This window comes from Lipophrys pholis (genome assembly GCF_963383615.2).
Source record: "Lipophrys pholis genome assembly, chromosome: 2".
Taxonomy (NCBI): Eukaryota; Metazoa; Chordata; class Actinopteri; order Blenniiformes; family Blenniidae; genus Lipophrys; species Lipophrys pholis.
Genome location: NC_137636.1, coordinates 20,648,580 through 20,671,971, shown reverse-complemented (window position 1 = coordinate 20,671,971; position 23,392 = coordinate 20,648,580). Strand labels below are relative to the sequence as shown.

The following is a 23,392-nucleotide window of genomic DNA, read 5'->3' as shown; positions in this document are numbered from 1 at the left end:
GGAATCCGTGAGAAGCTCTCCCGGAGGCGGGAGTTGAAGACTGCGCGGACAGAGGGCTCGGCCAGGCGTTCCCAACAGACCCTCGTGACACGTTTGGGCCTGCCGAGTCTGTCCGGCTTTCTCCCCGTCCAGCGCATCCAACTCACCACCAGGTGGTGATCAGTTGACAGCTCTGCCCCTCTCTTCACCCGAGTGTCCAAGACACGTGGCCGGAGATCAGATGACACGACCACAAAGTCTATCATCGACCTCCAGCCTAGGGTGTCCTGGTGCCAAGTGCACTTATGGACACCCCTGTGCTCGAACATGGTGTTCGTTATGGCCAAACTGTGACTAGCACAGAAGTCCAATAACAGAACACCGCTCGGGTTCAGATGAGGGAGGCCGTTCCTCCCAATCACCCCTTTCCAGGTCACACTGTCGTTGCCCACGTGGGCATTGAAGTCCCCAATAGAACAATGGAGTCCCCAGTTGGAGCACTATCCAGCACCCCTCCCAGGCACCCCTCCCCTCCTAATATATTGATAAAATTTGAATTTTAGTAAAAAGGTTAAAATAAACAGATTCACATTTAGAAAGACTTGGACTGATGAAAGGGTTAGAAACTACAATTATCATTACGTGTTTCTGCAAACCAGTAAAACCAGAAGGGACTTTAATTTTTGTTATGTGTGAAGACAAATGTGTGGGCAAAATGAGTTCACAGAGATCTTGACCTTTGATTGCACAGAATATTCAAATCAATCTTGAATGAGTGAAACCTGGTGGCAAAGCCTGTGTGTAAGATTCCTGTGAGGGCTAAATAAAAAAACCTTTTTGGCCAATTTAAAAAGAAATTAGACACAATCAGTAATAATCACAAGAAAGAAATGCCATTACATTGAAATGCTTTATTTTCAGTGAATACAAAAAATAGTTTTATCGAGGCCAGATAAATATCTTTTAAATGTAAGGTATCACTTATCTTTACTGTTGTGACTTTTTAATTTCATTTCAGTTGAGGCAAAGGAAAAAAAAAAACCCATACAGAACACACTTCAATTACTCCACAGCATTGAAATGTACCACAAAAGTTTTTGGGTGACAGATATTTCTAAATGTTATCATGTTATACTCTAAAAGCACAAGGCGGGGGGGGGGGGATTTCTATGTATTTGCAACACACAAGTCTCCCTTCTGTTGAAGTTTAGAAGCACTGTGGTACATGCCCATGGAATGCAGTAAAAAATGTGTTCATATATGTAATATACATATACAGTAGATATACTGATGGTACATTTTAAAAAGCAACACATCTTTTTGACTGGCGGACTGTTTCTCTGTCATCCCCGAAAGGCCTTGCATGTGGCAGAGAGAAAGATAAAGGGGGAGCGGTTGGTTCCAGCACTTAGAGCAGTGCCATCCGATCCTGGTCCTGGAGGGTCACGGCCCCCCATGTTTTAGATGCCTCCTTGGAGCTAAACACCCGAAATGAATCACAGAGCTCAACATAAAGCCCGATGTCAGGTCAAGTGTTACAATCAGGTGTGCTTCCAAAAACGAGCGGGGAAACGGCCCTTCAGCACAGAGACTGGACTACACTCACAGAGAGAGAAACAGTACTGTAGCAAGTCGGATGACAAATGCTTAAATAAGCCACAGACATGAACCTATTTTCTAAAAACAGCTCGTCCAGTACCTCCTTCTTCTTTGACGGGCGGATGAGGTGGAGCTGTCACTCAAGCAGACAGGACATTGTATGGGCTACGGACTAAGGCACTAATATTAACACTACAGACTTGACTGATAAGCATTGGATCCTCCCCCCACCCCATCTCTTTCACCTACCCTCTTCCCCATGTTTACACCAAAAAAAATACAATGCCAATAAAATACTTCTGAATTCACACCCAACTGTCGATCATAAACTCAATAGTGAACGACTGTCTATTTGCTGTGGTATACTGTTCATAACTGGAGGTCTGAAGCACAAAGCCATGCATTTTCACAGCAGGACCTATAACCTTACAATATACGGTAGATTAATATTGAAACACAGCCTGCAGAGTAAGACAAGGGAAGGAAACACATTACAATCCAACTCAGTAAACAATAGGTTCTTCTATTGCAGAGAGTAGCATATTTAGTAAAGTTGCACAGAGCACCCAGGAAAGGAGAAAGTCAACCGCAGTGATTAGTGCTGCAGTCACTTCACCTTCAATTTACTCATACTGTTACTATTTGTTGAAATGAGCTTATTGCCATTGTGGTCTCAGATTGTGAATTTTGACGCTTCTTGATGTTACATAATTGGAGGTAAACAAACACAAACCAGTTCCAGGCAGTGATTAAGTGTTGCTGCAAAAATCCCTTAAGTGGGTTGAGTGAATTAATTTTTTTATTTGAATTTTTTTAAAAGAAAGGTTTTGGAACAATGTAAATCTGCTATGCAGTAACCATCAGACAATGCACACACGGAAGAGATGGCACAGCACTGTGGTAAACTGGAGCAGTCCAAATAATAGTTTATTCCAGTTAATTGTAACTCATGTCCTGTTGGAGCTAATAGACTCACACAGAGTAAAACAAGCACTCAATGGCATCCTCTCCTGGACTATTATGGTTATAGTTGAATAGTGTAAAGACAACCAACACTGCCCCCTTAAGCACCATCCAGCTTATTGCATCATGATCAAATTGTGTCAAGTCTATACAAATGAAATGAAACAAAAAAAATACATAACTCAAGCTTTTCTTAGTGGTAGTACTTAAAGTGAGACTGTTTCTGACCCCTCTCTGCTAAAAAAAATACCCAGAACTAATAAATATTCCTTCTATGTTTATATGCAGTCGCGGATTGGTAAACATTCACATGGTAATGAAATGTAAAACATTGTGTTTGGGTGGCAGCGACTGTACACAATGACACCAGTAATAAAGGGCTTCAAATAAAAGGAGAAGTTTGCTGCATGTAACAGAGACATTATGTTTGTCGAGCCACCAGATATCAGCACTGAAATATATGTCCAAAATAAGATGCTTTGTTAGCTCTCTACATTCAATGAAGACTCCCCAAAACACATTTATTTAACTGAAATTTACATTATGGTCCAAGAAACACCAATATGCAAAATCCTGTTTGGTGTTAATGGACTTTGAATTAAAGTCAAGACATGTCACGGTGATTTACATGAGTCAGACAGACATTAAGGTGCCAAATTGAAGCATAAAGGCCAACATTCATAAAATGTCCTAGTACCGAGCAGAAAAGGTTTTTGTTTTTTTTTGCCAATAGAGTGACACTGCAGTTAAATGGCTTTGTGACATGAACAGCAATACAATCAATTCTTCATTCGTATGCACTGGAGCTGCAAATTGGTAAACAAAAGAAAGAAGCACTGCTTATGGACAAACGCGAGAGCATAAGAGGTGTGCTATTTGTCCCAAGCTCGTCACATTCTGGTTTGAATCGAAGTCGTTTCATGACAACGCGAGAACGTTCTTCAGTCCAATCACCACAGGAAGTAGTCAGTTCCACACAGTAGTATCTCAAACTTGCTTGTCACCGGTCTTTCCAATATCAGATGCACGATAGCGTTCACTGCAGACCTGCTCTTTTAAATCAGTCACATAACATTTCTCAAGTCACTGTGGGGCACATGCCTGTCCAGGTGCGCCATGAGGACGACACACGTATGGACACAAACACAGACGTGCTCATCACATCGCCTTAGGCATATGCAGCAGTGATAGGGAAACTAAACCATTAGTTGTCGTCCTCTCGCAGTTCACTGGGTAGGAACTTGTACTGCTGCTGCCTGATCTGGGCCAGCTTCTTCCTGGCTTCTTCCAGCTCCCTCTCCTTCCTCAGCATCTCTTCCTGGGCTGCAATGATCTGGAAAGACGGAAAGGGAATCTGTGAATTGATATTCTAAACAACATTTGAGCGCACTAAGAGAAAATTAACACTCTTTAAAATGTATTATTAAAAAGATAACATGCCTTACTTCCAACATCAAATATGCTGTAATTTTTCTAATGCGTTTCCGACTATTTAAAAACCTTTTGAAAGTCATGACTACTTTGAGGCTGTGCAAAAAAAAAAAAAAAAAAATAGGCACCCAATTTTGTAACACTGAATTGATGGCTTTAAATAAGAACTAAAAGATTCTACATTCAACCTAAAGAAAACTGTAAATATTAAAATTATTGTAATATTAAATGTTGCTTTAAAGGATTACCTGCGCGATTCCTCCCACAAACTTAGTCTTGACCACCACGTTGTCTTCATCTGCTTTGTCAAACGCTGCCTTCTGCGCTGCCCGCACCAGATTGTCCGACGCCTTCTTCACTGCATTTCCAGCAATCTACAGAACGAACAGATACATTTAATTCAGGCAGCTGGGGCTCAGTTGGAAGAGCAGATGGGTTTCCAGTTCAAAACCCAAGGTTGGTGGTTGGATTCCAGTCCATTTGTCGACATGTGCTTGAGCAAGACAATGAACTCCAAGTTCCATCCAAACTGCATAGCAACCATAACCATTGGTGTGTGTGTGTGTGTGTGTGTGTGTGTGTGTGTGTGTGTGTGTGTGTGTGTGTGTGTGTGTGTTTGCGTGAGAAGGACTTCAAGACTGCTGAAGGGTTGTTTACCATTTAGCATCAAATTAAAGTAGAAATCCAAATTTGTAGTATTATCAGTATAATATACTTGAAAAAGAAAAAAAAAAGAACAAACATTCGATATGCAGGAAATTGACCTAAATTACATGTGATGCGTTAGTCGGCCTGGTCTCAAATCTTTTTACGTATGACTACTAAATAAAGATCAAATGCATCCAAGTAAAAGAAATTAAGAATTTTCCACTGGATTTAATATTTCAAGTTTATTTTATCAGTACTATGCTGCCAATATATAGGGCTAATGACCAAGCAGTATTAGCACTGCTCTTCTTGAAGTCACAATGATCAGAATTTACAGCCACTGGGAAGAAAAAACCAAACAAACTGGTGTGCGTACCTGTAGTCTCCTCATGGCCTCCGAGTCCTGATCAGCCTTCACTTTGCAGGCCACCAGCAGCTGGGCGGTGGAGGCCGCCACCTGTTTGGCTGAAGAGATGAGTTTCTCCTCGCTGGCGTGGCCTTGTACTGAGGCGTTGGCCGCCTCACACAGGTTGCTGGTCGCTGCTGCTACCATACGTGCCTGAGAACCAACAAAGACAGGATTTGTGGATTAATAAATAAATGCGGTGCCTCAGAGACCAAGAAGAGTGACATACGGCTGCACCGCAACACTCACAGCGGAGATGAGTCCCTGGGACCACTGTCCATCATCTACAGCATTGGCTGGAATCAAGCCCACTTTCCCCTGAGCCACCAGCTCTCTCTGGGCAGCTGAGGCTGATTTGACCAAAGCGCTGGTGGCCGCTGCGATGGACTTGGCTGCCTCCAGGATCTGCTCCTCAAAGTTCAGTGTCTCGTCTGCTTGCTGAGGGGTGAAAAGAGCAGTCGATTAACTCAAGATAAAAACCTTCCACTCAGATAATATAACAATATGACTTAAGGAAAGAAGCAAAGTCAAAAACAATTCTGATCAATTTAATGACTCAAACTACTGATCAGTCCCTCCAAGATCATCTTATTTTGGATATTTTATGTACAATTTTATGTAAAAGTCAGAAAAATATGCATTCAGAAAGGTAGCTGTTTTTGCTCTAATTAAGACTTGTCATTTATAAGCGAAGCACAAGCTTCCACAAATATTGCAGTTTTCATGGCAACAATTATATTTAGATTAGATTAGATTCTAAGACTGCATTCTTCAGGAGGGAGTGATTAATGTAAACAAAAAAATTTTAAATCACAAAAACAATCATCTTTTGGCCCCTTTTATGCAACAAAATTTAACCCAACATTGTAAATCTACATATTTTGCTTCTAATGAGACTGAAAAACATAAATTATCATCCGGCCGATACAGACACACTTTGTGAGAAAGAAACACAAACCCTAAGAGAAAAGTGTGACTTCCACAAGCTTCACAAAGCATCTTTTTTAAAAGCACACGGGCCGATCAGGAGCTCCACACAACCACAGAAGAAACACGACTGTATTGAGACATCCAGCCACACTGCTCTCCGTCTGTTCACACAAACACTCTTCACACATAAACGCATTCACACCACATGTCTGTAGACAGAGCGGGACACTGTAGGAATATGTTTGATATATAGTTGGGACTGTATAACAACCTAATATATCAAACATATCAGACAGAGCCCTGCAGAGAAGGCCTCCGATGGTGGGGGCAGGCAGGGAAGGAGGAGGGAGGGCGGGAGGTTTAACTGGGAGCTAGAGGACAGAGACTTGGACAGGCATAAGCTACAAGAAGCACACATGAACAGATGGTTGTTGGAGGAAAGAAATATGAAGGAGGGGAATTAATGGTGGACATGTAAGTGTTTGGAACAGTGAGATATGACCGAGGATTAGATGTCATGGCAGTTGACTTGCGGGGAGTTTTTCATGGTATCAATGAAGACAGTAAAAGCTACAGAGAAAAAAACTCAACGACAACTTCAATAGACACGGGTTGTAAATAAACGTGACAGAAATAAACAACTTAGGTTATTAAGTTCAAATGAAGGGAGTTTGAGTCATTTTAAAAACAGACAGAGCTCCTTTTCTGGGAAAGTCACAAAACAAGACGTGTCATTTTGTCAGTGTGAAAGGTTACTAAATCTTTATGTTCACATTGAAACTTCATTAACTACAAAAAAAAATAAAATATATATATATATATATATATTCTACAGTGCGCAGTCTAAAGACATCTGATCAAGGGCAACGAAACTCTGGAGGTAGAACATTTCCATTTCATGAGAAATAATTGTTTAGATTTGTTTAGATCTGCAGGTACAGTTCAAAAATCTGAATATAATTAAAGTGTTTGGTCAACTGTTTTGTTATCTATTTCTGGAATAAAAAAGTTTCAAGGAATAAAGAAAATTACAATTGCCTCAGCTTAAGCAAATAGGAAAAGCATTTGATATAATGAAATACATTATTTTGATAAGATTAGACTCTTTATTGGTTGTGATACTTTATTTGTGTGTTTTTCATTTATACAAGTCAAGGGGAACTACATCAGATCTAACTGTGCAGGTGTAGTTAGATAAAAAAAAAGATACTTTTCACAAAGAAATAAAAAGCAGAATCCTGCTTGAGCTTCAAATAGTGACATTAACTAAATAAATTGTTGTTTATCCAAATAAGTAGTATAGATCGTCACAGCAAAACTGGACATGTACAAAAAACAAAGCCAGTTAGTTTGTTTCTTACTGACTGATGCAACAATAACAAACATTTAAAATCATGTTTACATCAAGACTCATGTTGTAATTCCATTCTAGTATGTGTATCATTACTTAGGTAAAGAGTCAGAGTTTGTTCGTTGCTAGAAACAGTCCAACAACCCAACAAACAATAACAAATCAGCCCAATGCATGAACGAACATATATACGATACCAAAGCACTGCTCTGCACTCACACGCTTTGTAGTTGAAGCATGTTATTGTTGGAGAATTAAAAACAAAAACTGCTGGATCAATAGAAATAGAGATTTTGTGCCTTTACAATCATTTTAAGTACTTGAAAGAAAGTCTCTTTTCAATCTCAACTTTCTTAAATACAGCATTTATTAATCAACAATTCTCCCTTTAAAACATTTGATGTATGAAAGCCACATCATATACCTCCACTGCCCCATTGGCAGCAATACTGCAGATACATCATTGTGTCTTTCACGTCTTTGCTGATTTATCCATCATGCGGTCACTCACCTTCGGCTTGGCTCGGGGTTTGAGCTGCTCCAGCTTCTTTGCCGCTGCTTCGATGGACGCCGCCGCTCCAAGTAGCTCCGTCTCTGCGATCACCGTGGGATCCTCGGGGTCCACCCACTCCGAACCTGTGGCACGTGTGCAAACACATAATTAAAATTTTCTAAAGGAAAAAACGGATTTTAGTATCACTTTAAAAAGCACTGCGCCAACAGAAAAAAAAAAACCATGCCACACATTGTGAATACAAAGAAATCAGCAGCAGTGCATCAACACACAATAAAAAAAAAGTATCACAAGTCTTCACATCCCATGCATAGCGGATGGAGGCCACAAACTGGCATTCACTGCAATAAAGATGGAGTGAATTATTTGAAATGAGATGGAACAAAAAATAAAGCATGATGGATTGGCTGTGTACTGGAGAAGCCAAAGAGCAGCTGGATGTGATGAGATTTAAAACATCGACGTTAGCTGTGAGGAGAGAAGGTGTCGAACAGCTCCAAACTGGTGAAATGAAGTCGCAGTACAGAAAACAATGCTTAACTTACCTCCGTCTGTGGCAAAAGAAGGAGGACAGAGATAATAACCAAAAGATTGATTAAATGAAGGTCTCTAACTCTTTGTTACATGGAGCATGATAACAGTGTTCTCTTATGAAGGCAATTTCCCCCTGGAGGGAATGATCGGGGTTTAGTTTCAACATAACGTACGGCACTTGTGTGAATTGGTCATATACAACACGGTAAAAGTGTGTGAGTGAGTCATTACCTTTCATGGCCTCAGCAGTCTGGATGAGCTCTGTGACCGCTCCCGCCACTCGTTTGGAACAAGCTGCGAGGTACTGCTTCTGCTCCGCAGTGGGTTTCTGCAAGACCTACACACACACACACACACACACACGTACGTACGCACACACGCACGCACGCACACACACACACACATAGCCACACACACACACGCACAAAATTATTTGTCGGGCTTGAACAGCATATCTCAAGAGAGAGATCATAATCAAGGAACAAGACACACTGGACATAGATAATAACATTATATCATATACACATATATTTACTAATGTATTTATTTCTACTGTTATCATCATCAGATATTATATTTTGTGTTTATTAATGAGGGGGAAGTAGAATTTGTTTACACCCATTTGTTGCAACTGTAATTAAAATGAATCTGAATAATATAAAATATATAGATTTTAACTATAAGTCTAATCCTCCCTTACTTTGAGAAATAGGAATATCCCTAACAAAAACAACACTTCGCTTCCCAACCCACAAACACATTCCCCTCTATTTAATACTTAAAAAAAAAAGAAAGAAAAAAAGTTTAAAAAAACAAAAGCAAGTGCTTAAATTTGTAAAACCTTCCTACACATAATGACACAATGCCCAACCTACCAGTAACACTTGTTCTAGTAGCTCGACGTATCCGGTTGTACACTCTGACCCAAACATCAGCGCTCTGTTCTTCACCTCCTCACTCACCTCCGGATGGTAGGCAGCTTGCTGAAAGACACAAACGCACAACAACAAAGGTGTAAATCAATCAATGTGGGTATTCAGGCGGAAAGTCTGTATGTTTGAAACCAATTGACTCCTGGTTTCACCATTTTAAAAGCAATATCCAATCATGCTTCCACAGAATGCAGGAAAACAAATAGAGCAAACATGTATAAGTTGTCACCTTGCACGTGGTGAGCATGTCTGAAATGGCTTTGCGGCTGAGGTTGGCTGTATGGATGATGTCTTCCTGGCGGGCCGAGTTCCCAGCAGCCACTGCTTTAGCAGTTGCTATGGTGATGCCCTTAGTCATGCGAATGAACTCCTCAGGTGTGGTTGCCTTGTTGGGAGCATCTCTGGATTGAAACAGCTATGGATGACAAAGGAGCAGCAGAGCACAAATTTGATTCAGGCACTGATTAGAAACTGTCTCCCCCAGTGACAAATGTATTTACGAGTGGTTACCGTGTGAGCTCAGGAACATTTTTATTCATTTGCAAAATATTACTCATCATTATCCTTTAATGAAGCACGTGTAAGTCTTGCGACACTGATGGTGACAAATAGCAGCTGTACAACTGCATGCACTCTCCTCTCCGCTCATCCTCACCGCCATTTCCTGTTTTATACACTCAATCGTGGCCTCCAGGGCTCTGGTGCCCCGGGTGGCTTCATCCTCCACGGCCTTGACTGTCTTCAGCAGCGACGTCACGTTGGTCACCATCACCTATGCAGAGGAAAGTACTCCTGTTATAAGTCTTGTGAAAAAAAGCAACAAGCTGGGTCGCTAAAATGTTTTTATTATTATGTCAGAATGATTAATCAGGCTAATAGACCCTCATCTACTGACTGCAGAGGCATTAATAGAATTTCTTAATATTTCTAAAATTCTCAATATCACTTTATTAAATACGTTGCTATAAACTACCAGTCAAACGTTTGGACACACCTTCACATTCATTGTTTTTTCTCCATTTTCTTGACTATTTACATTGTAGATTCTCACTGAAGGCATCAGAACTCTATCATTTAGTTTACTATATAATTCCATAAGTCTTCAATTTTTAGTTTTGATGCCTTCAAGAGAGAATCTATAATGTAAATAGTAAAACAGAATGAGGTGTGTCCAAACTTTCATATCAAAGTACATAATCACAGTTTAAAAAAATAAATCTAAATATATTCATCTATGCTTTCCCGTTGAAAGGTTACTCCAAAAATAAATAAACTATCGATATTTTGCAACACTGAGACAAAGGGAAAATTTTAAACCAGGTATGTCACGTGCATTGGAGGGTGTAATACACAACACTGAACAACAGGAGGCGCCCAGCACCCACATGCAATAAAGCCTGCTGTCTTAAAGACTTGAAGCTTAGTAAAAAGGTTCACAAGATTTTATTTCCACCTTGAGTCCAAAACCTGCATGTGGTTTTCACTTAAGAGACCAAATGACTGTGAATGTCCTGCGGCCGACTGTCAAGAAACTTTTCTTTCAACTTAGCAGCTCCAAGTGATAATGAGCAGTCAGCAGTGTCGTCGCTGAAATGTGAACTGTGCACTTGAAAATTTACGCTCCTTATGTGTTGGAGGAGAGAATTCAGCTGATTTATCTCAGTTTAGAAATATCCCAGCTCCCTGCCATCCTGAACATCCTGTACATTTACATGAGTGAGGCCCAGTTGTCATCAGTGCACTAATTTACATGATGGCAGGAGGCGTGCAGCAACCATTTACCGGTCTGGCCTCAGGAACAGAGGATGTTTGCTATGTATGCATACAATGTGCTGAATATGGAAATAATGTTGATCAATTTGCATGTGAATCCAGAAAAAAAATATCCAAAGAAAATACATTTCCATATTTGGGAAAAAGTCCAAAAGGATTCCTGCATGCAGATATGCAGTCTCTCCCATCTCAGTTTCAGTTCTTGCAGGTTGAAACCTCTTACCTTGGCTGCACTCTTTAGCTGATACATGGATGGATCGTCTGCCGCCTTGCCAGCAGCACACTTGGTGGCACTGATGAGCTCAGCCAGCGCTTTGGCCACATCTTTGACAGCATTTATCAGAACCACCTAGTGAGCGCACATGAAAACACCCGATAATGAGTCCAAACTCAAGATAAAAGAAGAAGTTAAGTTATCAACATTTATTTGTAAGTGCTATTAGGGTCTGTTTAACTGCACCTATGGCCTGTCTCTGGTATCTTACAGTAATGTATTACTGGCATTAAGGCATTGTTCCATTAGGTCTTAATAATCCTGTCGTTACAGAGTGTCGTTCGCCGTATCGTCTTGCCTTGCAAAGAGAATGTGGCACATGTATGAGTGGAGTTTGCATGTTCTCCTTGTGCATGTACATTTTCTCCCTGGCCACTCTGGTTTCAATCCACAGAACAAAGCTGTGTGCGTAGGCACGTTTAAATGGCAACCCGCCTTCACTGACTGTCAGCTGGGATCAGCTCCAGCACGCCGCTACCCTGAGTTATACAAAGCAGTATAGAAGAGGGATGCATGGACCTTATCTTGACTTTTATGTGTCTCTTATTCGTTCAAAAACAGTATTTTCTCTTGCATCGAGCAGAGTGTTTGTTCAACAGGACTGCCGCCACACCACTTGTCTTGGTGAGAGGCACAGTCAATACAACAAAAAACAACTCCGAGGCTACAAAAACTGACACCAGTTAACCTGTGTCTCAGGATCGTCGGACCCGATGCTGGCGGCTCCCAGTTTGACCACGTCTGTGAGCTGGGTGATGGTTTTGGCAGAAGACTGGGCGGCATGAGCCAACCTGTCCTGACCGGAAGCCGCACCGGACACCAGCATCTTCGTGTCCTCAACCAGAGCTTTGGCCGTCTTCAAAATGTTTTCCCTAACAGTGAGAAATGGGGAGATGGAAAAGGAGGAAAAGAAGTAAGACAGTTGGGGAAAGAAAAGAAAAGAAAAGAACGATAACAAATCCATCACCTGAGCTTTAAAAGCCATTGAACATTCTCCAGACAAAAGAAATGCGCTTTGTCTTCGATGAACCGTCGTCTTACTACAGTTAAAATTAGAATGTGTGGGAACGACAGCCATTAAATATAATGCACACTGTTGCACATCTCTATTCTTATCAAAGGCATTTCTTCATCAAAGTGCAAACACAAGGGAAGACAGGTAAGGTTATGTAACAAGTCAACTCAGTTATATTTTCAAAGCTGATGAAAGAGATTATCAGGAACTGCTGTACAGGTTCATTTTTGAGGAAGCTGTTTGACATCATTTGAGACGACGTGATTCTGTTCCGTTTCATACCACCGCTCCACGTTTCTGCTTCAACCTTCAAATACCTGTCCTGCGGCTGTTGGCAGGGTTTGGCATGTGATCTTCATAGACCATTTATGACATGTGGGAGATTCAAAGATTACCAAAAGGGAGACCAATATAGTTTTGTGTGAATATACTAGTAATTACAGTGATCCCAGGACTTTCACAGTAAGATTCAGCAGCATGTCACACATGAGCGTTTCAGCACAGTTAAAAACACACATATAAAAAAATAACATATAAGCACGTACACACTCATATTAAACAACTGCCACAAACTAAAAGTTGATGTTATTTTGAAAAGAAGAGGCTGAAGAACTAATTTTACAATATTTTGACATTGTCATATAATCTAAATAAATAAAGTCACTCTCGTCATAGGAAAGTTACGGCAAAGGAGTATCGAACCCTTTGTACATGATGTACTATGAGTTTCACAGATATTTAAGTTCAAGTCTTTTTCAAAGAAAGCTCTCAGTCACTGCATATTTTTGAGGATTCTAAAAAATAAATCCAGACGCCTAAATCATCACAGGGACAATGATTCATCAGTAGGAACAATCTAAAAACATGTTTCAGTATCTTGGGATGTAATTTGACAAATTGGATTAGTTGATATGCATGTCTTTAAAACTGCCATTGAGAAATAAATAGGGCAGACAAGTATAACATTATTTAAACCTTCTGAGCATGCAAGTTTACTTCTTTTACTGATTTTGCTGTTACACTAACGAATTGACACTTCCTGTATGTTTGAGACACTAATTTGTAGTTGCTGACTTCAGACATTTCCTCTCCGTTTCACTAAAAGGTCATTCTGTCATTTGGGATGAAAGACAGCCAGAGGGTGGTTTTCAGACTTCAGACTCGCACGCAAACCCACATCTTTACATGTCCAGCTCTAACCTGTGGTCAGCGAAGGACTCATCATTCTCCGCGTTGAGCGTGCCGGCTGAGGCAAACATGATGGTGGTGTCCAGATCAGCGATAATGCCAGACACCGCGCTGGCTGCAGTGATGCATGCCTGAGTGCCTTTGTTTCCTGCCTGCAGGGCTGAGAGCACCAAAGACACCTGGGGACAGAGACAAACACCACACCCCATAATTACACAGGTGACGCTGCGCAGAAGTACCCAGCAGGGGTTGTTACACACCTTTTGTTAGCCTCAAAGTGGTGACACTTCAATAAATCTCAACTCTGGTTTGTAACTTAACAACCACGTCCAGGTCTGAAAGTTCAAAGTAGTGTTATTTAATTGTGCTGCCTTGAAACAGAGGTGCATGAATAGTGTAAAAAGGAGAAGAAAGCAACCGACTCAGAGTGAGTTTGATTAGAAGATCGTCCTTGTGTGATATTTATCTGTAAAATTCTCTTTCCACAGAAGCCAAAAAAAATCCCCAAAAAAACAATATTATAAGCCTTATTAAAAATTAGGTTTGACATCAAATATCAAGTCGACACAAAGCAACAAACATCGTTGCAGTGACATTTACCCGCTCTTATGAATCCAAATCAGGCACAGACACTTGACTTGTTGGAAATTAATACTGTGAAAAAGTTAGAATATCAGTGAAAACCGATGCTATCAAACATGATATATTTCATGGAAGACTATAGGAACCTATACATTCAAATATATACAAATTATAAATGATATTTACTTATACGGTGAAGTTCCCTCTTTATGTTCTGAAATAGCGTCACACATTAACAGAAGATTTCAAATAAATTGTATAATTAGACATTAATCGTTAGTCAGCTAAAAACATTCAAGAGTTTTCGGGAATTTCAATTGCATAGCCTCTGGTTACTAAAATCTAAATCACAGCATCTAAAATAATTTGAGATACTATCATTTTGATTTCATGACTTATACGCTAAAATGATAGCAAATAAGACTCACAAGGCTTGAAATATGAGGAGGAGGAGTTTGATAATTTGGTAATTCATATATCCACCTGCAGCAGAGTCAACATTATGACACTGAGGCAACGTTCACATTCCAGGCAAAAGTTTCCCAAATCAGACTTGTTTTTGACAATATGTGACTCATAGCTAATTGTTTTATGACAGCCAACACAAATTAGAACCAGGTCATTTTCATATACGTTATAGTCCTAAACCGGATAAAGCGCATTTCATTTAACTTTCTTGTTATTGAAGTGAGATAGGCGTCACAATTCTGCTCCAGAGGAGGCAGGACCAAATATAAACAATGGACATACTCTGCATTCATGTATATATCCAGTACAGAGTGTAACAGCTATTGTTCCCTTGAAAGCCCTCATTAGAATTTTTGTTCTATATTTTCACCTTTCCTTTATCATCCGGTCATCATTTTGTCAGCTTTGATGGCACAGTAACTTCAAAATTGATACAAACACAGTGACAGGTGTCACAGCCATGTTTTCGCTACTTCAGCGGACTGCATGTGAAGTCTGATGACAGTTGCATTTAAATTATAATGTCAACAACAAAAACTTGGATCTAAAAATCTAAATTGAGCATTTATACTTGCTGTATGAATATAACCTTAGTCATTAAAACTAAATCATTTGCTACAACCCACAATTCCAAAATGATGCCAATGATTGCTTGCAACACGATGGTAATCAAAATGGTTTGATTGGAGGATGCTACCTTCTCTGTGACTGCACGTGCACACTCAATGAGCTCTCGCTTGGTGAAACTGTCGGAAGGGGTGATCTGCAGGGCCCCGGCCTTCTGGACCAGGAAGATGCAGCCATGACCAAGATCCTGTACTCGGTTCTTAATCTGAAAACCAATCTGGAGAAAATAAACACGGCAATACAAAGTTACCGAGTGCAAAGAGACTCAAGTTCAGCTTAGAAATTGAAGTGAGGTCAGCAGTGCTACTCCGAGCAATATCAGGGATAAAATAATGAGCCAGACTTGATGTAGCAGTGCAGTTAAATGAGTAATGTCTGCCTGTCTCTGGGTGGCTTCCTCACCTCTTCTGGCTCGGCTGTGTGGGCAGCCAGTCGGCCCTGAACGGCCAGCTGGCTGTAGTCTACAGTGACCTGAGAGGCCAGACATCCCAAGTCGTCCGGACACGTCACTGATTTGGTCATCTGAGGGATAAACACATACCCGATGTCAGTCCAGTAATTGTTCTCAAAAGGGTAAGATATTCAGATTTGTCCTTCAATCCCATGAGCCGCCCTTCTAGATCAAGATCATTTTAAAACTAATTAGTTTGGATTAACAAAGTACAATCTGCAGCCAAAAATGTGTACAAATAGTTTCAGTCCAATTCCAAAATTCATTCAAAGACTTACCATTTCCTGAGCAGTGACAGCAATAGCCTTGGAGTGCTTCACCATATTGGTCTGGTAATCCACAAAAGAGCCTTCAGGTGCAGGCGGCGTTCCTTCATCCAGCTACAGAAAGACATGCAAACCATGTAAATGTTCCTGAAATCTTCAGTTCAGGTTAGATTGGTTTGTCCTTCACAGCAGGTACATCTTCAGATGTGAAAAGAATTAATCATTTAGCTTCAATGACATGTGAAATCGAATGTATTTTTCAATTATACTAACCCCACTAGGTGTGCCGGCATCTGTACACCAGTACTGATGCAATTTGATATTCAATAAAAGCCGTATGAATGATAAACCTTCATTATAAATTATCGACCAGCTCTACTCTGTAATTACAGCTTTTAAATAACATCAATGAGAAAGGGAAAAAAAAACAAAAAACAGCAGCTTGCTGTGAAACATATTTTCAGAATTTCTCCTGAATTAGTGTTCAACACATGTGAAGGGAAGGCAGAGACGGCAGAGATGATACCATGTGGGAAAAGCATGATGCTACTGAAATTAATCCCCAATATCACAAGTACATGATGTTCAGTCCTCCCGCCGAGAGACGTAACACCTCTGAATCTGCAACCCTCACCAAGTTCCTCGGCGGAGCCTTTGAAATCACCTCCAATCAAACCACAGTGGAGAGCCAGCATTATGCCCACGGATTACGGGAGAGGATTATCCCCATTTAATCAAGTGCACCGAGTGACACGCACCCAAGACGCACACCTGCATGGTCAACATGTGACCACTTTCATGAAGTATTCATGACGTGTTGCACAAAGTTGACGCGGAGACGCTGCTCTCCTCTGATAAACCCACTTGTCTCAGGTGCTTTTTCACCTTCGTTGTTTTTCTCACCCCGGTAGGTGAGGTGCAAAATAATTAACGCTACTGTCTGTGTGACTTGAGATAAAATAAATAAATAAATAAACAAAAATTTCTTGCTTGGTTTCATATTTGTTCGCCAATGTTCCGACTCTTAATTGAAAAAGACAACCATTCTGGCTCAGTGCCAGGAAAGTTTTGACTGCTTCGATTTCCCTCTACGTCAGTGGCTTTTCATTTGGATTAATGTGTTAATCTTTGACATTTTGTGGCACTGAGCAAACACTGCAGGTAATCAAGATGTTATATTCACAGCAGCAGGATATATTGAGCCAAAGAAAGTAAAAACTAAATCAAAAGTTAAATGACAAAATCTTGTGTGAAAGAAAATTAAAGACAGATTTGAAGCTTTTGTTTCTTTGTCTCTGGAACTTACCAGAAAGTAAATTTTCTAATGTCCTCTCACACAAAACATGTTGCACACTACAATTATACCAGTTACTCCTTCAATTAAGTGGACTCTGGCAGTGTGCATTGCAGAGCGGGGATAGATGCGATGACCCCTTCACTCAATAGGGGGTCCTGATCATCTTAGGATAAACTCTCATGATCCTATTATCAGATAAGCAGCCATATTGTCTCTAAACACAAATGAAGAAGGATTAGTTCTACCAAACAGTGACCAGCTGCTGTTGAGCTGGGGCAGATGGTGGGGAAAAACCAAATGAGCCTTAATATTAACCAAGAGTAAAATGGGCACATCTGGATAGGAAGCTGGTCTAAATCATACTCAGCTGAGAGTACAACAGCTGGAAATGGTCACGGGGTCAAAATACCTCCTGGACAGTTTCCCTTTGAAAGTCTTTCTGGCTGTTCACCTCAGAGGAGAGTCGCTGTCCTGGGAACTGAAGAATCCCCAGACAAAATTAAGTATTTCACTGGGGAAAGGATGTCTACAGGACTGCGCTCAGTTACTGCTAATGAAGTGAAAATGTACCTGAATGTCTGAGAGGCAGAAACTTTGGTTACTCCCTATGCATGAGCCAGAGATTAAAAGTGTTTTTAACCATTATTAAAGCATGCCGATTCTCTGCGGTTGGTTGTAGCCCTTGTTGTTTACACCCACCTTGGCCATGGCGTCTGCGATGGACTCCACCATTCCTCCCACCATCCCCACCTCACTGGCCGCCTCGTTCAGAGTCACCATGATGTCATCGACGGCCTCCTTCATCAGCTGAGCCGCCTCTGCAATGGCATCATGGGTATGGGACGCCTGTGGAGTGTGACACAGCAGATGCACGCATTACGAATAATGAATATGCACACAGATGATTCACTGCGGGATAATCTATGTGAGTGTGGGAGCTTTTGGACCCGTTCAAACAAAGCCCACGAAGCATGAGAGTGCAGCAGAAAAATGGTCTTGCCTTCGGGTTTCCTCCCCCCTCTTTGGCAGCGTAGAGCATCTGCAGGGTGGACTCAGCCAGGGTCTTGGTTTGGTCCAGGAAAGTCATCTGCTGCTGGTGGTCCTTCAGCTTTGAGGCCACTCCCACCGAGGCCATGATGAGTGGTTCAAAGTAACCAGCCAATTGAATCACCTGTGGCAAAATGTTCAAGTTTTAATGACAATTATTTAAAAGAAAAATAGAAAGCAGAATTCATTTTTTTTTTTTGAAGTCACATTTATATTTAAAATAACTAGACTAAAATAAAAGACTATCATCATCAAGGAGCTTTGAATAGTTCACTCAATGGAACAAATTTTTCAGGTTTTGTTCATGTATTTAATGTTTATTTTATTTACCAGATGTTAAAACTGATACTAATGTGACATAGCTGAACAGAGGAAGCTGAATGAACAACACACCTTGAAAAAATATATAGACTGAAATCTTTCACTCAGCATTTATGTAATTATTGATGGTTGTTACAGTATTGAATTCAATAAAAAGCCACCATCCATTACAGCTGTCACTGAGTGATTTATGCTATAAAAGGTGTCACGCTACAGCTACTCTAGATTGTAATTAACTCCATGTCCTATATACCTTGTGTCCTAGTTGGGAAGCTTCGCCTCTGGCAGCAGTGGAAACCGGGTCAATTAAGTGGCCAATTTCCTGCACGGTGGACGTGAGTTGCTCCTGCAGAGCCTGAAGAGAACAAATAAAATCAAATTCATCTCTCGAAAATGCTGGAGACAGCAGTGCATAATTACAAGTCATTCGAGACGCGTTCAAAAGCAATTCACAAGGGTCAAAACTGATCAAATATATAATAATCATAACAAAAGGTTCCAGACTGTACTGTAGGGTTACTTCTAAAAGAGACATTCATTTAAAACAATGGTTTGCATTGCAAGAAGTTTTAATATTTTAATTTTTTAATTCTTGGCGTCAGTTAAATGTGTGCAGCCGCACAGGACCTGAAACTATTTTAAACTGCTAACAATACAGCCACAATAAACAATAAACATAGAACTAAAACACCAAATAGAAACAACAGCTAACCAGCAAAGTAACAAAAATATGAAGACAAATAGAACTAAGGCTGACAAGGACAACCTTGTAAGGCCAAACAAAAAAACCCGGAGATGGCTGCATTATTTGAGGAAAACATTGAGCCATCTTCAATGGTTGCTTACCTCCAGTGAGATATCGTCCCTGCTGGCTAGGTTCTGGCTGACGGCTGCCAGAGAGGCCTGCTCAATGTCCCGGATACATTTGTTGATGTTATCAATTGACGAGTCACACTCCCGCTGGCCCGGGGCCTTGTCCCTGAGAATAAAATGAGAGCAGGAAAACATTGGAAACAGAAAGCTATAAAAGTTGGATATAAAAATGAGTGATGACCAGAGGAAACATTACATACAGGAAGAGAGCAAAGAGGAGCAAATACTAACATGAGGGAGCGTTATTAAAACACAGACAGATTTCAGGATGTCGTTTTAACATCTCTTCTGGTGAATTGCTCAGTTTACTGCTGCTGAGGTTACATCTGCTGTAATGTTGCCTGTAGGGTCTGGTCACTGCACAGGGAGATCAAGCTGGGCAACCAAAATAGCTTTGATCCCTCTGACTCATCTGCGAATCCCGCCTCGTGGGCAGAGTAAACTACTTAAAACACCCATTTCCATGCAAAGTGGCACACTGAACGTAAACCTCATCTTTGTGTGTAATGAGACTAACAAAGCTATGAGGTCAGGTTCTGCAAGATGGAGATCATGACCACTTGTATTCTTTGGCACTGTGGTATATCACTGAATTCTATTCATGGTCCAAGCCACACTCCCAGCAGTGTATTTGCAGTCTAAAAATGACATCAGACGTGAAATAGATGCTAAGCTGACGGGGAGTGAATGCAAATGTTCTGAAACGTAGGGGAAGCTTTGCATTCAGTGCATTTGACTCCAACTGGAATTAGTCCCTCATAGGCATCAATTCTGTTCTGAGCAAGGTCGGGTAACAAGCAAAGGGAAGGAGATTAAACCTGTAAACCGTTGATGTATACGGACAAGCGCAGGCCACCCCAGGGTGCAGACTTGAGCACCCTTTGAAATGTAAACAGATAAAAGAGAGTAAGAGCTGTATCACAGTACTGATTCTCAACTTTGCAAACTCAGCTCTGAATGTTCCCCTTCTTTAATCCTGACAACTGCATCAACGCACAGCAAAAGGAGCCAATGGCATAAAAAAAACAGTATAAAAAGTGATGTAATGGATTATACTCTGTAAAATAAAAGAGAAAGGCGTAGTGTTTCTCGGTGTTTAGTATCTAAATGTAGCGAGGCAGTTGTTGGTAACTTCATATTTAACTTTCAGACTGGAGTATTACTATTAGAAAGCCAAAATACGGTAAATAAACACCATATTTGGATATTATTCAACCTTTTTAAATATTCAATATGTATCATGAAATGTCTGAGAGAATGAGTGTGAAAAGCAAGGTCACTAAGGAATGAGTGTGAAAAGCAAGGCCATTAAAGGAATAGGAAGAAATAACCTTCGTTTGTTGACACAAAGTGCAAATGAATGTGACAAATTATTAAAATAGCCCTTTTCACAAACCCCGTTACTCCGAATATTTACACTTAAAGTGTTGTGTGAAGTGTGGCAATTGTGAAAGAAAGATTTTAGAGTATTTGGCAGCAGAAGCTGGTGAAGGACATGACAAGCTGTAAGAGACACAACATACTGTATGTAATCACTGAAACTTCAATATAGTTTTGTCATCCTTTCTTAATGTGACACTGGATTGAAGGGCAGCAGTCTGCACTTGTCTAACAAAAGTCTTGATGCATTTCTAAAGGATAGAAATTCATTCTCTTTTAAATCCCATTTGTAAAAATCCCTGAAGAGTTAGTTCACTAACCGAATGGCTGTGATGAGACTCTTGATGGAGTCAGAGACGGTGCGAGAGTGACCAGCCAGACCGGACCATGTGGGCGGGTCCTTGGGGTTAATCACCAATGAGCGAGCAGTTTTGAGAAGATGTGTAGAGCTGTCCAGCATGGAGCGAGCCGAGTGGAGGATGGGCTCCTGCGCCGCAGAGCCCTGCACAAAAACAAGCTTAAGTTCAAACAAGCTGAACACAGATTTGCTTTCTACATCTTTTTTTATTTTTTTGCAGATGATTGCAGATGATAACAATTTACGATGGGATTCTTAGTAAACAATACCAAAGTAATGGTGATGGAGTCATACCTCATTGCTGATTTGAGCTGGGATGCTGGCAAACTCTGGGTTAGAAGCAAATGTTGTCAAGTTCTCAACAGCCTCTATTAGTGGAGCGGTGGCGACTCGACACCTGTTCCTGTTCTCCTCTGAGAAATCTCCGTCTAAAGCCTGCAAGTCAGAATATCAACATGCATTCCAAAAATAATTAGAAAGGGCTTATTTAGTTGGTCAAACCCAGGAATCAAGACTAAAAATACACTGGCAGACATAGCATGCTGAGGAGAAAGTGTATATTATCTTATATTATGCAGTTTGAATAACTGAGGCCTTCAGTCTTGATGTTAAATTTATAATGACATTATGATGTGTCAAAACAAAAGGACTGAGTCATTGGCCAGGCCTGAAATCCTACCTTGATGGTTTTGACCAAGTTGGCAGTGCTGTTAGCCACCTCCTTGGCAGACTGGACAAAGTGCCTCTTGGCAACCGGGTTGGTCGTCTTGGAGGAAGCCAGACGGCAGGCGTTGCACAATGCTGAGGTGTGCTTAGCAACAATGGTGGCTGCTGAGAGCACCTGTCCAATGACACGTGACCAATGGGGAAATTAACGAGGGATATTCTGCCAGAAAATGTAGTTTTAACAGGATATGCTGCAGTGATGAAATACTCTTCACATGTGCCTTATGCTTAACATAAACTAGTGAACTGTGAATTTTTAACTGCATTTACACAAACTGTACAAGTAAAAGGGAACTCATCTCCTACATCAAAAGTTTCTGTTAAAATGGTATTTATGGGATTAACCTTCATAACATTATATATTCATCGAAGTAATATACAAATCAAAAGATTTCATGCAGCTCTATGTCAGTAGTCATTAACTTAATCGCCTTTTTTGGGGGGAATACAATTGTAAAATGACAGAATAGTGTGTGCATGCACCTGGGAGGGGCTGCTCTCCGGGTCTACAAGATTTTGACAGGCCATCTGGATGGCCTGATTAGCTTTTGCGAATTGGATAGGATCGACCAACCCCTGGTGTCCTGCCTGACTGTTGGGATCAGACACACCCACCAAATAGGAGGCCTGTGGACAAACAAGCAAACTAAATTCATCTGGGTCACACCTACCAACACAAAAGGCATTAAAAAAAAAAAAAGAGCAAACATTTTTTATTATACAGTCATGTTAAAGTCTCGGAGTGCCCCACCTGTCCTGCAGCCTCAGTGAGGCCACACAGTGCTTTAGAGGCCGACCCCACACAGTCCCCAAAGGCAGGGACATCTCCAGTCTTACAGTTCTGAGAAATACCAGCCATGGACTCTCCCAGGACCTGAACGGGGCATCAGCAGAACCAAGAGCGGAAAAGAGGGAATGCTTAGGATGATAAAGAGTGTGTGTGTGTGTGTGTGTGTGTGTGTGTGTGTGTTGCTTCATCTGTAACTCTTACTTTGGAGTTCTCCATCACACTCTCAATGCAGTCAAAGTAGGAGAGGTCACTGACTGGTTCATTGGGATTGTCCAGCATTCCTCTGACTGCCTGTGAGACGAAGAAGCAGTGAGAACTTTGAAGATTGTTTGACAAAACTTTCTCGGGAGGTGAGACCAGGAGTAACGTTTCTTGGTTTGCACCTTTAAGTCTTGTGGCACAAATCTAAATGCAACTGTTCCTGTTTAATCACACACTGCTGAAGCTGTGTGTTTACCTCCAGCTCTCGCAGGGCGTTGTCACATTCCTTCTGGCCGGGAGCCTGTTGTGTGCACAGTGTGATCAGCTGGTTGATGCTGTCAGTCACCGCTCTGAAACAAAGTAATTAACAATTTGATATCACACCAATCCTTAAAGTTGTCTCTCAGAATGCCGGTGTTGAGCGAGTACATTTGGTTGTGGGAGGACCCTTACATTTATGCTTCTTTA

The 23,392-nt window shown here is 41.0% G+C and overlaps 1 protein-coding gene across 1 annotated transcript in view; it reads right to left on the bottom strand.

Moving 5' to 3' along the window:
* Positions 1 to 877: 877 nt before the first annotated feature.
* The window catches only part of tln2a (talin 2a), a 95,754-nt gene continuing 73,239 nt past the window's right edge, over positions 878 to 23,392 (bottom strand). The window contains exons 33-58 of the mRNA XM_080458113.1: positions 23,181 to 23,274; positions 22,925 to 23,014; positions 22,685 to 22,807; positions 22,417 to 22,560; positions 21,887 to 22,048; positions 21,502 to 21,642; positions 21,170 to 21,351; positions 19,443 to 19,575; positions 18,850 to 18,951; positions 18,229 to 18,399; positions 17,928 to 18,074; positions 15,944 to 16,045; positions 15,617 to 15,736; positions 15,285 to 15,431; positions 13,550 to 13,716; positions 12,023 to 12,206; positions 11,284 to 11,409; positions 9,943 to 10,059; positions 9,517 to 9,702; positions 9,231 to 9,338; positions 8,587 to 8,692; positions 7,819 to 7,943; positions 5,276 to 5,464; positions 4,997 to 5,179; positions 4,221 to 4,346; positions 878 to 3,874 (exon numbers count right to left, since the gene is read on the bottom strand). Coding sequence (XP_080314239.1) covers positions 3,746 to 3,874; positions 4,221 to 4,346; positions 4,997 to 5,179; positions 5,276 to 5,464; positions 7,819 to 7,943; positions 8,587 to 8,692; positions 9,231 to 9,338; positions 9,517 to 9,702; positions 9,943 to 10,059; positions 11,284 to 11,409; positions 12,023 to 12,206; positions 13,550 to 13,716; positions 15,285 to 15,431; positions 15,617 to 15,736; positions 15,944 to 16,045; positions 17,928 to 18,074; positions 18,229 to 18,399; positions 18,850 to 18,951; positions 19,443 to 19,575; positions 21,170 to 21,351; positions 21,502 to 21,642; positions 21,887 to 22,048; positions 22,417 to 22,560; positions 22,685 to 22,807; positions 22,925 to 23,014; positions 23,181 to 23,274 — 3,604 coding nt within the window. The 3' untranslated portion in view covers positions 878 to 3,745. The remainder of the gene's footprint in view (positions 3,875 to 4,220; positions 4,347 to 4,996; positions 5,180 to 5,275; positions 5,465 to 7,818; positions 7,944 to 8,586; positions 8,693 to 9,230; positions 9,339 to 9,516; positions 9,703 to 9,942; positions 10,060 to 11,283; positions 11,410 to 12,022; positions 12,207 to 13,549; positions 13,717 to 15,284; positions 15,432 to 15,616; positions 15,737 to 15,943; positions 16,046 to 17,927; positions 18,075 to 18,228; positions 18,400 to 18,849; positions 18,952 to 19,442; positions 19,576 to 21,169; positions 21,352 to 21,501; positions 21,643 to 21,886; positions 22,049 to 22,416; positions 22,561 to 22,684; positions 22,808 to 22,924; positions 23,015 to 23,180; positions 23,275 to 23,392) is intronic.